At 41.6% G+C, this 16,404-nt stretch overlaps 1 protein-coding gene across 1 annotated transcript in view; it reads left to right on the top strand.

The window, feature by feature from the left end:
* PSMD2 (proteasome 26S subunit ubiquitin receptor, non-ATPase 2) overlaps positions 1-16,174 on the top strand; it is a 30,749-nt gene extending 14,575 nt beyond the window's left edge. The window contains exons 9-21 of the mRNA XM_042457527.1: positions 1,638-1,784; positions 3,514-3,620; positions 4,412-4,539; positions 4,621-4,708; positions 5,653-5,815; positions 7,339-7,440; positions 7,532-7,677; positions 8,693-8,776; positions 10,589-10,757; positions 12,037-12,131; positions 13,766-13,892; positions 15,076-15,194; positions 15,837-16,174. Of these exons, the coding sequence (XP_042313461.1) occupies positions 1,638-1,784; positions 3,514-3,620; positions 4,412-4,539; positions 4,621-4,708; positions 5,653-5,815; positions 7,339-7,440; positions 7,532-7,677; positions 8,693-8,776; positions 10,589-10,757; positions 12,037-12,131; positions 13,766-13,892; positions 15,076-15,194; positions 15,837-16,019 (1,658 nt within the window). The 3' untranslated portion in view covers positions 16,020-16,174. The remainder of the gene's footprint in view (positions 1-1,637; positions 1,785-3,513; positions 3,621-4,411; positions 4,540-4,620; positions 4,709-5,652; positions 5,816-7,338; positions 7,441-7,531; positions 7,678-8,692; positions 8,777-10,588; positions 10,758-12,036; positions 12,132-13,765; positions 13,893-15,075; positions 15,195-15,836) is intronic.
* The last annotated feature ends 230 nt before the right edge of the window (positions 16,175-16,404 follow it).

The raw sequence follows: 16,404 nt of genomic DNA, 5'->3' as shown, positions 1-16,404 counted from the left end.
TACAGGCCTTAGCGGTGGCCTGGATCTGGGGAATAAATGACAGAGAAGAGTAAAAAATGAAGCCAAGACTGCGGGTTTGATGAACCGCTTGAATAGAAGTGTCGTCGACAGAAACAGAAAAGGGATAATGAAGGGTGTGTTTAGGTGGAAAGACAAGAAGCTCAGTCTTAGACATGTTGAGCTTCAAGCGCCAAAGCCACACCCAAGAGAGATATGTACATGCAAATATTCAAAAAACTGAAAACTAAAATACTTCTGGTCTCAAGCATGTCGGGTAAGGGATACTCAACCTGTACTAGACAAGATCAACTCCATGAGCTTTTTGTTGATGCTCCAAAGGGCTTGCAAAATAGGCATGTTTCTAATGCTCTTAGGGGGAGTGGGTTTGACAAATTTTCCTTGGGATAAAATTCCCTAGTGGTGTACATGCCAGCAATGAAAAAAAAAATAGATTCTCACTTTTAGCTGAACAGTGGATTAAAAATATTTGAAATACATTAATATATTGTTAATATATACAATATAATAAATAAATATATTAATAATCTGTATATAAATATCTCATAAATGCATTAATAAATATATATTAAAAATTACCTGACTGCAAATGGTGAGGTTGAACTTTATTTATTTTATGATTTTTGATTTTGCTAAAACTTAGGTTTATATTTTGTAATGACCACAGTTTAAGATTGAAAAAGGAACTTAACTGCAGACTGCAAGAACACTTGCAGCAATATCTTACACATTATGTAATGTCACTGGTAGGCTTGCCAGAATGAAATCTGGAGAGGGCACCTGTCCCTTTAATGGTTGTGTAGAAGAGAATTTCAGTAGGAGTTGTTTGTCATACAATCAGGTAACAAGCAATATTTCCTGAAATTCCCTCTCGTACCCAGCCATTATATATACTCAGTTCACAGGAGATACTTTATATGAAAAGCTCTTCCTAACCTTATTCCACACCTTGGCTGTTGAAGGCTTTACAGGTTAAAATAAATACTTTGAATTTATCCTTGGAAACAGATTTTAACCAGTATAAACCAATATCAACTGCTGTGAATTAAACCTTGCACTTGGATTGGGTAAAAGTGGAGTTGTATTCTGTATTGTTTACATGGACACAATGCATTATGGTAGTCAAATTGAGAAGTGTGTAATTACTCCTGAGCACATGTGTGCCACAGTTGGGAATCTTTTGATGCTCTTAGTATGTTTCTATGTGGGAAGGAAGAATGCTGTGCATTCAAGAGGATTCTGTTTGCGTGGCAAAATTATTGTTTGGACTTTAAACCTATCAGGAGAATTGAGTGGTTCTTAAGAATATAGTCTAACCATTCCCACTCTACACCAGATTGGCCTTAGATTTTATATATTGTCAGCTGCTGTGTCCTTGCTATGCAGTTTGTTGTCACTTTCTTTGCATCGAGACAGGTGATTGTGCAGTCTTGATGTTTGCTGACTACAGTAAAAGCACTTTCTAGGATGCTCTTGGGAACTCCCCATTGGATGACTGGAGAAACATAGGATAGTTTACTAACACAAATAATGTTCTAATAATCTTAGTCCGAGTCAGAAGTGTCTGTCCCCTTTGTATCAGCATTGACTGGCTCACCATACACTTTCTCCTCTCTCAGGGTTTGGTGGCAGTGGTTCTCAGGTGGATTCTGCCCGCATGAACTTGGCCTCATCCTTTGTGAATGGTTTCGTGAATGCTGCCTTTGGGCAGGACAAGCTTCTGACTGACGACGGCAACAAATGGCTGTACAAGAACAAGGACCATGGTGAGAGGTGGAGCAATAGTGGTGGTGGCTGGGATGATTATGGAGGAAGATTGGTGTCCAAGAACGCAGCCAAATGGCTGATAAGCCAGCTAGTTCTTAAACAAACAAACCCCCAGATAGCAGAGCCAGTACAAGCAACACAGTCTTGGAGATTCAAAGCAGTATAGAAGGATTACCAAAAGAGTGTCAAACGGTCCAAGATTCAAGGTATCAGATAGGCAGGTCGATAAGGCAGTCCAAGGTCAAAGTTTCCGGATAATCAATGAACCTCATGAAGTTATGTTTGTGGGTACATTTAACAGGGTTTTTTCTGTAGCAGCACCTGAGCTGTGAAGCACCCTACCCAAGGAAGTTAGGCTGGCCCTATCTGTTTTAAGCTCCCACTGGGCAGCTAAACCAGTGCTGTCTTGCATGAGATTCAGTGTTTGAAATTTCTGTTCTAACTGTTTCAAGGCTGGATTCTAGGAATGTTTTAAGACTGCTTTTAGGAGTTTTAAAAGAGTATTTTAACATGATTTTATCTTTGTATTTTAATTGGTTTTTATCCATTGCTTTGGGAGGCCTTGTGGTCTAGGAGGTGATACAAGTGTCTAACATGACACCCATAGATGCAGCAGCACTTTCAAAGACTTCCTCTGGCTCCTGTGAAGCCGAAGTGTGTCTTCTCCTGCTCATTCTTCTTTATCAGAAAGTGATAAAGTACTTGCCTTCTCTCCTTTTTTTCTCAGTAATCAAGCACAGAACTGCTTGTGTGAATGTATTTCTGCTTCCTCTCATTTTAGCACTTCAGAGGAAATGCCATGTTCCTAATAAATTCTGAATGTGTGTATGCTGCTTATTTTCCTTAAATGTAAATCTCAAGTCTGGTGACTGTTGTCAACTTTCCAGAGTACACTGAGGCCCTCATATCCCATCAGTTTTGACTGGGTGGGAGCTAAGAGTCTTGTTTAAAATAATTTTTAAAAGTCCTTTTCTGTGAAATTCAAGGGTGTGTCCTTGTCTATATTTCTCTCTTTCACCCCTGCCCACCTTTTTGTTAACGGCATGGGCAATCAAGGTAGATCCTGCTATGCCACTTGTGGCGGCCATTTTGTGATTCACTATGCCCCATATGGCAGCCATTTTGTAAGGGTGCTCCTGAGGTTTTCTCAAAATTCCAAAGTGTACCCATGATCTACAAAACACTGGGGACTTGCAGTATCACAGTAGTTCAAGCCAGGTCTCCCACGTTCTTTTTCCCCAGTTCTTGTTTTTGTCTCTCTGCCGCCCTTTCATTAAGGATAAGACAGCACTGCAGCAAAACTATGCCTTTTTTTCTTTTTCTTTAGTGGCCGTTTGTCACCTGGAGTGTCCTCTGTCATCAATGTTTCTTGATATGAACTCCATAGTCTTTGACAGTGGAGCTGTTTGCACATGTGAACTTTTGAATTTGTGTGTGCCACATCTAACAGATATCTTCTATGCAGCCAGCAAGCTGAGAGGATTTCTGCATAAAACACAGAGGACAGTCTATTCTGTAAACTTTTTTGAGAAACAAAATGCTTCTTCCTTGTCAGGGAGGTATTCATTTAAAGTTGGAACTACTGGCAGTGTTTGCCTTAGGTACCTGCCCTTCCTAGCTGTCCTGAAGCCCTTTATTAGTAGTGAACATATACCAGTAGATTAATTTTAACTGACTGTAACCCAGTATCTGGTCCCATTTTAAGAAGCTTTTACATCTGTTCTGCAGGGATGCTAAGTGCTGCCGCCTCGTTGGGGATGATTCTGTTGTGGGATGTGGATGGAGGGCTTACACAGATTGACAAGTATCTGTATTCTTCAGAAGACTACATCAAGGTGGGTGAATCTCCTGCTCGGAAAAGGGAAAAGTTCCTTTTGAACTATAACTCTCAGAATCCCTTAGCCAACATGGCTGACAGCTGGGAGTTGTAGAAAAGGTACTTTTCCAAACTCTTTTCCTGGCCTGTGTTTTGCTGTCTAGCCATTGCCAAAGAATAAGGCAGACTCTTCTTAGGAAGGTAATAAGCTGACCTATACAGAGTTAGACCATAGGTCCAGCTAGTGTGGTATTGTTACATTGATTTGTAGTATCTTTTCAGGGTTTTCAACAGGAATTTTTCCCACCGCTTTCTCAAGATGACAGGGACCAAACATGGGTGCTTCCATGTATGAAGTGTGTTCTTGTCACTGAGGGGAATTGTGGAATGGGTGATGCTGTTTGGTCAACCCTGAAGCATGCTAATCATAAAGCCTAGCCTTATATTAGCAGGATAGTATATTTAACACTCTGCAGTGGGGCTAGATTCTGTAGCACTTTGGTTGCAGTTGCTTAAGTTAGGTGAGTGATGTGATTGCTTCCCATGCCAGTTTCATCCTTTCTTCAATCCGTAGCCTGAAATTCAGGTACTTGAGGTAAAGATGCTTCCTCCCACCAGTAACCCGATATGCTCATGATGTAGATTGCTAGTGGTATAAATCTGTTCCCTTTTCGCATGAACACCTCACTTTAAGACCCTTACTGTGCAAAGTGTTGATTGTCCTATATTTTGTTTTACTGGATGGTATCCTCGCTCACCCCAATTTTTTATTTTCATTTTATTTCATTTTATTTTATTTGTATCCTGTAGTCAGGGGCTCTCCTGGCCTGTGGAATTGTGAACTCCGGAGTAAGAAATGAGTGTGATCCTGCTCTTGCGCTGCTCTCAGACTATGTCCTGCACAATAGCAATACCATGAGGATTGGTGCCATCTTTGGGTAAGGTCCTGCCCGGGCTTTCCTTTTCTTCTTCATGAAATGTCCCATGGGCCACTCAGATGATATGGTGCTCTCTTGCAGGTTGGGGCTGGCATATGCTGGGTCCAATAGAGAAGATGTCCTCACTTTGCTGCTTCCTGTGATGGGTGATTCCAAATCCAGCATGGAGGTGAGAGAGTAGTGTCACAGCCATCTTATGCACAGGTTGCCTGTGTCATCAAGAGGGCATGTTGAATGGAAAGTTAGAGTAGAATTGCAGCTTCTGGGGTTCAGGCATAGATTTCTTCATTGTAGTTAAAGGCTCAGAGTGGTAAACCTCGTAGAAATGCTGGAGCCATGGGGAAGAACAACATTTTTTTCAGGTGGAGAAAAGATAGAAATTTTCAGATAAAGAAAATGCAATATTAACTTCTTTGTGAAGTGAAAATAATTTTCTTAGTTTAGAAACATGAAATGCTTTATGTATACCTTACTTAGCTTGGCATATATATCTATATATATAGATATTTATTGTTTGAAAGAAAGCCAGTGCTGAACTAGGACTTTGGGAGACCAATGTCCAAATCCCCACTTGACCATGGAAACCCTTGACAAAAATGAAAAAAAAAATTAAAAATAAATTTATAGTATAGTAAAAGCGAATAAATAGCAACTATTTTCAAAATAACTAAACAAATAGTCATTATTTTCTAAATAAGCTGTTATTGTTGTGTGCCTTCTGGTCATTTCTGACTTATGGTGACCTTCAGGTGAATCTATCACAGGACTTTCTAGGCATGTTTTGTTCAGAGGGGGGATTGCCTTTGACTGTCAAGTTAGAGAGGTGCTCTTAAGTAATGGTCGAAGCTATAAAAGGGTCCCTAGGAAAAATAATCAGTTTATTTTTATTTATTTAAGGGATTTATATCCCGCCTTTCTCTCAAAATGGGATTCATTCAGTTGCCAGGGGGCTCTTTCCTTTGATGCCTCACAGATGGTCATGTGCTGCAGAAACCAGGTGCCTTGGCCCTTCAGACGCACCCTTGCCTTGCAGGTGCCTGGGTGATCCTTGTGTGGTCTTCTGCAAGATATACCCAGCTGCAGAGGTGGTTGTGACTTGAGCTTCCTCCCTAGGTGGCTGGCGTGACAGCCCTGGCTTGTGGAATGATTGCTGTGGGCTCCTGCAATGGAGATGTCACCTCCACTATCCTTCAAACCATCATGGAGAAGTCTGAGACAGAGCTGAAAGACACATATGCTAGATGGTTACCTCTTGGCCTGGGCTTGAACCACCTAGGTAAGCACACTGCTTAAGTTTGTGGTTTTAAAATGGGCACTTATGTAATGGAAAAACAGGATCCTGAGTGGAGCTTAGAAAAGTTGCCTTTTTGGACTACAGCTATAGTTTTTCCAAACTTTGCTCTATAGCCAGCTCCCAATGGGAGGCATTTAAGGTAATAACTCTTCTTCCTTTTTTGCACGTATGGCAGATGGGTATCAGCCCTGCATTCTCTTTTGGGTACCGTTTCTCCCTCTGCCCCTGAGTCTGGAAATGGGGCTGCAGGTGTGTCATGGCTCCCTTTCTTGGCTTTTCACAGTGAAGACACAGCTGTCACTGTACCTCAGGGCCATTCCTGGGCTAGTGTCCCTGCAGTGTTGTGTTGAGGCATATTGCCACACTTGAACTATTATCGTCAGGAAAGACATTTTATGAAATAGATGCTCTTCTTTTATCACAGTGTTCTTTCCCTAGACAGAGAAAGTGTTGTTAGAGCTGTCTCTGCTAGTCATATAGGATTATTCAAGGTTTTCTATTAGCAACACATTCCTTACTGCAGCAGGGTGGCTAATTTTAATTCAGAGTTTCTTAGGTTAATTATTTAACCTAAATGTATCTCCTAGTAATTTGAAATCTGCTGCTTTCCAGCCTAGATTTTACTAATGGATTGTTCAACTGTTTGTTTGAAACACTTTCCAATTGCCCCACTCTATCCTGGGATTTTATCTGGTTAGGATCCAAAACCATGAGCAATTTTTGGCCCCTTGTTTTTAGCTTCCCTGTTCCACTCATAGCCTACTGAGAGATAAATCCCTCCCCTCAGGCACATCTGTGAGCAGATGTGTAGATAATCCTAGATTACAAAAAAAATTGCAAAAACATTTTTAATTGAAAAAATGCAGAAAATAGAATTATTGGATTGCAAACAAAAATCTTTTTCACACAAGACTGAGTTGACACTTGGGAAAGGGCAAGATATTGTGATTTGCTATTTTTTATAGTTATTTGTAGCAGTTGCAGGTGGGAGTTGTGGAAGTCCAGGCACTGTGCTTGGTGGATGATGTTCTAGTGTTTCTATTGATGGGATACTCACATAAGGCTTGAGTCTACCTGGAGACTGTTGCTTATATAGCCAAAGAGATAGCTCAATGTGTATGTGTTGGAGCAAAAACAACAGAGGCTGTTGTGGGTCCTTAATATTTGAAGAGATTTATTGTAACATACATTTCATGGAACAGAGTCCTCTGTATCTGTGGAAATATACATCTTAAAGGTGAAATAAGACATTCTTTGTTATTTTCAGAGCTTTGAAAAGTTATTTTTTAATTATAGCTCCCAGAATACCACAGGCCATGCTGGTTGGAGGGATTCTGGGAGGTGCAATCCAACAAAAGGTATAACTTCCCCGTGCTCTAATTTTGTTTAGATCTGTTAGGTGATAAACAACTATATCTTTCCCTGTTCTGACTCTTCAGGTCACAAATCAGAAACCTGTCATGTCTTGAGGCATTTCTGTTATAGAGCATCCCCATTTCTTACAGGAAAAGGTGAGGCCATTGAAGCAATTCTGGCAGCCCTGCAGGTGGTGTCAGAGCCTTTCCGCAGCTTTGCCAACACACTCGTGGACATCTGTGCCTATGCAGGTCAGTCTGGGCTGAGCTTTGTTTGTATTGCCTGAGGCCATAATAGAGGCCCCTTCCCATTTTTACACAGTGTCCTGCCTTCTTCCTCAAGGGTCCGGCAATGTGCTGAAGGTACAACAGCTTCTCCACATTTGTAGCGAGCATTTTGATTCCAAAGAAAAGGAGGAAGAGAAAGAGAAGAAGGAGAAAAAAGATAAGGAGAAGAAAGAGAATTCTGCCGACATGGGGGCCCACCAGGTAAGCTGCAGGCTTCCAGATCAATTGACAGGCAAAGATTCTCTCTTTTTCTCTCTTTCACCTATGGCAGAGGGAAAACAGAGAAGGTCCCAGGTTCATCCCCAGGTATCTCCAGCTGAATAGCACAAGAGTAGGTGATTGGAAAACCCTGAAGAGGAACTGCTACTTAGAGCAGATAAGACATAGGTGGGCTGTTTGATTTGCTGGCTTCCTCCTTCTGGTCATGTGGCACTGGGAACAAAGTATTCTAAAATCCAGGTTATAAACTTTAAATTTCATTAGCAATACAAATAGGTACTTCCTCTGAGATCCAAGATGTCTCTGTCCCTTGTGAGGTTGCAACCTCCTTTGTTAGGCAGAGAACACTGAATCTTTCAAGAGAAGTCTCCATGCTATTGTAATAGGAAAATTTTAGATGCAGTTTTGGTAAAACATGCCGAATGTAGTTTCTGTTTAAAAGTTTAGTAAAACTTCTGGCCCTGAAGGATTATGAAGGCAATTTTCAACAAAACTTCAAGTGCCATGGGTAAGACATGACTGAGATTACGGTGTTGGGGCTCCAGTTATGGTACATATTTTCACTTTTCTGTCCAATTTTGTTGCTGTGCTTATTCCTTGGGGTTCTAGGCTGAAAGCTGAAAAAGAAGTTTTTACCACGTATGTTTACAGCACACTAATCTACAATGAAATAACTGGGGACAGTTGCTCAGAGCTTAAATTTTGCACCTTAATGACTAAGATACTGAGAATGTTGCATCTCTGACAAACTCCTGCATTTGCACAGAGCAGTTATAGAATAAACAAAGAACTGGAGCTGGACTGACAGAGAGCTGAGTGTTGGCTGGAGTGGAATTCCACTAGGAACATCTCCTCTCCACCAAAATAAAAGGGGGGGCATGCTCTGTTGCTAGTTGTATCTAAGCAGGCTGAGATGCCACCCTTGGCATTTGGGGGAATCCCTGTGTATCCTGTCCCAAAGGGCCCTGTGATCTTAACCGTCTCTCTTCTGCTGCAGGGAGTAGCAGTCCTGGGGATTGCACTCATTGCTATGGGAGAAGAGATTGGGGCCGAGATGGCGCTACGTACCTTTGGTCACCTGGTGAGTGTGATGGTGTGGGGAGCCTACTGTTTTGAGGGCAAAGCTTTTGGCAGCCTGGAACTTGGATGTACAACAGATGGTCTTCTGTCAGCATCTGGAGTAGCAAACTTGAATGTGCCTAGTAGGCCCACTCTTGCTAGAATGGCTAAACTTGTTAGTGGTTAAGGAATCCAGATAACAGTTTTTCATAGTTTTAGAAGAAAGGCAAGATGAAATCTAGGATTACTAACTGGTCTGGGATCAAATTCCTACTTGCCCCCTAACATGGTCATGAGTCAGTTCATAAGGTTGAGCAAACCTTAGCCAGTAAGTCATACCAAAAGAAACTTTATTAGAGCACATGTGCTTGCCTCCCCAAATGCTGTCTATGGTAATTCTTGGTGTTGTGAAGAGAAGAGAAATGGGAAAGTGTTCAGGCCTTGTCTCAGTTGCTCAGAGCAAGTCATATCCTCAGAGATTACTAGTGAACTAAACCAAGGAACTAAGTGTCTACAGTGGATCCTGTATCCTTGATAATGTAGCTGCTTGTATCAAGCTATGTGGAACTTTAATAAAGTTCCAAACTAGAAGGTTTGTATGCAAGTGAGAGAACAGAGCCAGAAGAGCAGAACATAGGTTTGCCTTCCTCTGCCCCATTACTGCATTCCTGTCTCAGGATCTATGTTTATATGTTACTTGGTATTGGTTCAAATTGTAGCTCACACCCACCATATACATTCAGTGTCACATTGTCAGAAAGATGAGGGGATTCTCAACCAAGGAAATATTGATGTTGCTGCTGCCCCTTGCCCACCCATACCAGCCAGCTAACCCCTGTGCAGGGTGTGAGCTGTGAAGCTAAGCACACTACCTTCCTGACAGTTTAGGCGCTGGCTGGGGCTAAGGTTGCTATTTGAAACGCTTTGAAGATAAAAACAACAGTACCAACCAAGATTTCAGCCCTTCATTTCTCATGTGATAAGCTGAGTGAATGCTGTGAGGTCATATTGTGGACTGCTAGCTGATTCCAAGGCATTCAAATGCTAGTTCCTGTTTCTGTAGCACAGCCTTCCCCAACTTGATGCCCTCCAAATACATGATACTGTAAGACCCATAAACTTTCCTAGTATATTCTACATTGTAAACCCCCTTGTATTGGGATATTAATTATGTATTCTGAACACTAAAAACAGTGTTCTGTAGGCAAAGCCTGTGCTATCTGAGGGCTTAGCGAAATTGTAATCCAACATTTTGGAGGGCACCAAGGAGAAAGGCTGATGAAGTAATTGGATGTTCTCTGTGGACTGTTTGACCTCTGATGTTACTTAGACAGTTGCTTTGCATCTTATTTATTCCACATAAGGACCCTGACCTTTCACTATTTATTAATTTCTACCCAAAGTTAGGCAAGTTCTCATGTTCTTTAATTACAATCATGAAAGTAACACAAGTTCCTCAAATAAAACTATAACTGGATGAGTAGCAGTTGTTCTCTGTTAGGCCAAACATATTTCTGGTGAAGAGGTGTATCTACAGCCCCAACTGCAACTAATTTAAAAATGAAAACAAACGTTTGCAATTTCTTCTTTGCAATCTGTTGTAGGCTTAAAGCCAATTAAAACCAGTTGAAGAGATTATCAAATTACCGATACAAAAGAAAGATGGGGTTCTTGCCACATGTGCATAATGCAAACTTAGAATAACATAGAACATGTTTGTTCGTGGAAGGTTTGTTGAAGCCATACTGTTGGAATACACTATTGAGCATGCAGTGCTCTGCAGAGGCTGTATCAACGCACCACTCTGGGTTCTAACATTCCTTTCTTCCTGCAGTTGCGGTATGGAGAACCCACTCTTCGTCGAGCTGTGCCCTTAGCTCTGGCTCTCATTTCCGTCTCCAACCCCCGTCTCAACATCCTTGACACCCTCAGCAAGTTTTCCCATGATGCTGACCCAGAGGTGTCCTACAACTCCATCTTTGCTATGGGCATGGTGGGCAGTGGTAAGCATCCATCTGGGATTTTGGGCAATAGTGAAGTCATGGTGCTGTGTATGAATAGGGAGTCCTTACAGTTCAATTCAACTGATGCTCAAGAGACCCACAATACACATCTCACATCAAATAGCTCCATGTAGAATAGAAAAGTTTTGAGACTGTTTATGGAGAGCAGGGCTGAACTGGAAGCTGAGCAATGTTTGTTCCTGGGTCTTTCTTCTTTGAGATCTTATAGGCGAGTATCGCAATCTCAAGTGTCTTATTGCCTTTTTAATTTTATTTATACCACCATTCTCCCAGCGCAGGATCCAAAGCAACACACACTGAGTTAAAAAGAAGTACACTAGGGGGAAAAGGCACCTGCAGGTTGAGGCTGAAATTCCAAAATCCAAAATACTCCAAAATCTAAAATCGTCCATCTAGATGACTGAGATGGTGACACCTTTGCTTTCTGATGGTTGTGTATACAAACTCTGTTTCATGCACAAAATTGTTAAAAAATATTTTGTATAAAATTATCTTCAGGCTATGCTTATAAGGTGTATATGAAACATAAATGAATTTCATTTTTAGACTTGGATGTCATCTCAAAGATAATTTCATCATGTATATGCAAATATTCTAAAATCTGAAAATATCTGAAATCCAAAACACTTTTGTTCCCAAACATTTTGGATAAAGGAGACTCAACCTGTATTTGATTCAGAATTTTTTAAAAAATTGAATATCTGTTAAAATACTAAATAACAGTAGTTTAAGAAAACATTAGAACATAGTAAAAAGATAAAGGCATATGACACCCCATTAAAAAGATTTTTTGGCTACTGTAACTTAAAAGCCAAAGACCTTTTAACGTCTCTAGACCAATTGAAAGCATTGGTTCATCTTGCTTGGTATTACCTGGCAGCTGGGTTTTAGATAGGGAGCTTTTCTTAGCCTTACCAAGAGGAGTTGGAGATTGAACCCTGGATCTTTGGGGCTGAAAATGTATGCAACAAAAACAGATTATAAGTGCATGGCTTGTAATGCTCATTTACACCCTCAGTTCAATGTTTGCTCTTTTGCTTTTTAACATGACTTAAAATCATAGACTAACAAAGCAGAACTTCTGGATTTTTCTGCATTTGAGCTGAAAGGCAGCTTCCCCTCAGGTCTCTCTTAAATACATTTTGTGGAGTGCCCCCCTTTCCTGGATTTACAACTCCCTTTTCAACAGAAACCTATGTGGCATCTTGGCTTTCTTTGCTTAGCTGGCCTCCTGATCACATCTTTCCTTAATCTTCAGGTACCAATAATGCCCGTCTGGCAGCAATGCTGAGGCAGCTGGCACAGTATCATGCCAAGGATCCTAACAACCTCTTTATGGTGCGATTGGCTCAGGTAATAGTTCATCCAAGCTTCTGCTGAAGAGTTCAGAAATGTGTATGTAATTTATGTAATATTGTGACAGTCAGAGTTCTTTGACATACAAATGCACAAACCTCCACTCCACTTCCTTTTGTGTTTTTTTAAATCTTCTTCAAAGTGTAAAACACTTCAGAGGGCTCAAATTCCATAATTAAATTGCCTGAGGTATTTTTTGGGGAGGGGGAGCAAGAAAGGGCAGGCTGATTGTAGCATGACATTATTATAAGCCACAAGGTTGTGAGTCTGATCTGAAGGGTTCCAGTGTCCACTCAGCCTTCCATCCTTTCATAGGTCAGTAAAATGAATACGCAGCTTGTTGGGGGCAATTGGCTTACATATTGGAAACTGTGTAGAGAGTGCTAGTTCACTGATAAGCGGTATAGAAATGTACTTGCTATTGCTATTATTTGTGATCTGTTGGCAGTCAACTCTCTAAACTCATTCCGCTTAAGATTGCTACCTTCACTGTTGCTGTCCAAAAGATCCACAGTAATTTTATAAAACCAATAATGGTGAACTGTAAAGGGGACAAGAAGCTGTAAATGGAACAGTAATCAGTTTGTTTTGCTGCTGATCTGCTGCTACCTGACCTACTAAAGTTTTTCCTACTTAAAAACACTGTTTTTTAAGTTAACAAGTTGTTGTCCAGTAAAATATATGGTTGTTGTTTGTAATATTTTGAAATGGTTGTTGTGCCTTATACAATAAACTGTTGTTGTAGTCTAGAGATAGCACATACTACAACCACGATAAAGCAAAGCAAGGTATAGCAAAGATGACACTTTGGTGTATAACACCTACAGCAAAACAGAATAGTACAGAGTTCTGGGGGAAAAGTTTGAAAAGGGATAAATGGATGGAGATAGGCCTGCCAAAGGCTACAAGTCCTGATAACAAAATGCTAATTTCAGTGCCACCCTGTCCATGTGTGAACTTTCCTTGGTTTGGGTCACTGACAGAACATTTAGCTAAGCTAAGTTAAAGCAATCTTTTGGTTTTGTCCAGCCTGGCAGTTTATAGTACCTTTTCCTTTCTGTTCGTTTTCTTAATCAGAGTGTATTGTTGTCTGGGAGTGACAGGACGTTTAGGAGCTTCGCCATTGTTCTTGGCAAATAGGGGCAGGATACAGACTGCCCAAAAAGGGCAGCAGTAGACGTTTGCTGCGTGAGGGAGCCGCAGCGGACAAACCGCTCGGCTCCCTCACGCCGCAAAAAGAACCCACAAAAAGCGGGTTCTTTCCGCGGTGCTGTTGTGACACTGCAAGGCGCCAATGGCGCACTTGCAGCATCACAAAGGCGCCAGGACATGTGGACGCTACACGTCTGTCATGTCAAAATGGCGGCACCCATATGTATAGGGCAACACCATTTTGATGCTCTCGTCACATGCGAGGGGTGAGTCGCGTCTGGAAGTGCCGCCCCTCACACGTCACGACAGCGCCCTGTAGGGCCCGTCTATCCAGCGCCATGGTTGAGCACAACTTCTTGCCTGGCTTTCCTTGCAGGCAGCACCTTAGCCTTTCCCTTGGCTTTGGAGACAGAGATCAATTTTCTGACCTCAGTCACAGACTCCTGCTTCACCAATATGTTACTCTTTTTGCTTTGCAGGGCCTGACACATCTTGGAAAAGGAACACTCACCCTCTGTCCTTACCACAGTGATCGGCAGCTCATGAGTCAGGTGGCAGTGGCTGGCCTTCTGACTGTACTAGTGTCCTTTCTGGATGTGCGCAATAGTAAGTATTTCTCTTTCCTTTTGCATATTATAATCAACAAGTCATGCTAATGTGTATGGGGTATTGTATTTTAATGCTTTTTAATATTGTTGCAATCTGCCTTGATCTCATTGGAGAGGCGGGGCATTTATTATTATTATTATTATTATTATTATTATTATTATTATTGGCAGGCTGTAAAATTTGCTCCTTTTCAGTGATTGGAGCTGGGAAGCACATGCTATTTGGGCCAGTTGAGAATGACACCTGTATATTTAAAAACCCTAGGCAAGGAACATCTCTTCTGTGACTTACTGACAAAGGGTTTTGGGCTGTTAACAAGCCATATATGTTTTGTGTTCCATTTATCTACTTGAAGTGACTAAAGACCCTTGATCATCAAGACTGAGTCAGGGATATTTTGGATGGATATTACTCTGTACTTAAAACTATGATTCAGTCAAGGGATGGAACAGGTTATTTATGTATTTATTTCACACCTTTCTCCTGGTATGGGATTTTTGTTGATGTTGTTGTTGCCCTCAAATAGTTTCTGAGTTATGGTGAGCCAAAGGTGAACCTATTTGTTCAGAGGATATTTATTTATTTTTGCCTTTGACTTCCTCTAAGAGAATGTAACTTGCCCAAGATCACCCAGTGGATTTCCATGGCTGAGTGGGGATTCAGGTCCTGGTCTCCAGAGTCATAGTCCATTCACAAAGCACAATACTGGCTCTCTTTTAAAAGCAACAACAACAACCCTAATTTTCCTGTTCCGTGCCTTCTGGTTCTGCATCATGGTGATGAACAGACTTCCTCAACTAGAATTTGTTATTGATTGATTTATTTATTTAGGTGTTTATATCCTGCCCTTCAGCCGTAATGGCTCTCAGGGCAGCTTACAATTATTATTTTTAGTTAGTTAGACAAGGGCACCTACAGATTGATCCAAACACTGTAGGTCAGTAGTTAGTAAGGCTTCAGCGTCCTCTTGGAAGGAATCTTAAATGACATGCCACAGGACTTAATTAAGAGTGTAGAAGTTTTGCTGCTTATCATATCTGCAGATGGCACAAAACTAATAAGAATATTTAGCACTATAGAAGATAGGACCAACATTCAACACAATTTAGGCAGATTGGAACACTGGCTGAAAATAAGATGGGATTTAACATAGACTCTGTTATCCTACTTTCTCTTCTAGTTATCCTGGGGAAGTCCCATTATGTGCTCTATGGCCTTGTGGCTGCCATGCAGCCGCGCATGCTAGTCACTTTTGATGAGGAGCTGCGTCCCCTGCCAGTGTCTGTGAGAGTGGGTCAGGTAAGTAGGATCAAATATCAGCTGGGAATAATGGGAAGCCAAACTAGGGAGGGGCCTTGCTTTACTTGTGGGATCTTATGAAAGCTGGGCTTTGGTGTTTTCAGAGGCTTGTGGCCAATTATGGGTAGCCTTCACTGAGAACAGGAATATGAGAGTATTCTATTTCCTTCCTTCCTTGGAGACTCAGACCAAGATGGGCAACATCTATCACTTGGGCTGCCCCCACCATTTTTGGATTCTGAAAAATACCTCCCAGGCCTTGAACAATTTCATGGCTGCCCCCCACCCCTAAAACAGCCCCAAATAATCAAGTGCTACCTGAAAGCTAGTAGGAATGCACCTGGGCATTTGTAGGCCCATTTCTTTCAGGGTAGAAATGCAACATTGCAACAATTCTTTCAGGGCCATATGGAGGACAAGGGTCCCCATTTTTCAACAGACTGTGTATTTAAAATGGCAATCGAATCAACAGGTGAAATAAAGTGGTGGCTGTGTCATGGGGTGGCATAGGTAAAAGCAACTTAATTCTTAATTTACGTGGCTCAGATAGTAGTAAGGAAGTCCTGACCTTAATGTGCGCTTGTGTGTGTGAAAGGAGAGCAGCAGACTGCTTCTATATCTAACTTCTGGCCTTCTTTTCAGGCTGTAGATGTGGTGGGCCAGGCTGGGAAGCCAAAGACTATCACTGGCTTCCAGACTCACACAACACCAGTGCTTTTGGCCCATGGTGAGCGAGCAGAGCTGGCCACAGAAGAGCACATACCAGTCACACCCATTTTGGAAGGCTTTGTTATCCTGCGCAAAAATCCCAACTATGATGTTTGAATTGCCAGTGGTCTGGGGGGGGGGTGGATGGGGGTAGCGTTTGGGAGTGTGTGAAATGTGGCACTGTGAAGAAGGACCGCCTTCTTCTATTTTTTTTTTTTTTTTTGGTTAAAAAAACTGTTTGTCCTAGGAAAATAAACTGACTTCCAAGTAAACATGGCTTCTTGTTTTGTTTTATGGACAGGAGGGCATCAGAACAGAATAGAGGCAGCCAGAAAACCATTTACAGATTATAACCAGGAAGGGTAGATTGTAAACTAGTAGGGCCTTTTCTTCCAATTTCCTTAGGCCCATATAGCAAGTTGCCTGCCGTCAAACAGGTACAACTGTCATGGGGACAAGGTTATTAAAAGGGTTGTACAGCTGGCATTCTGGCTGGCTGAAG

The sequence above is a fragment of the Sceloporus undulatus genome, chromosome 3, assembly GCF_019175285.1.
Source record: "Sceloporus undulatus isolate JIND9_A2432 ecotype Alabama chromosome 3, SceUnd_v1.1, whole genome shotgun sequence".
Lineage (NCBI taxonomy): Eukaryota > Metazoa > Chordata > Lepidosauria > Squamata > Phrynosomatidae > Sceloporus > Sceloporus undulatus.
Note: the sequence above shows the minus strand (reverse complement) of the source record. Positions and strands in the feature narration are given on the sequence as shown.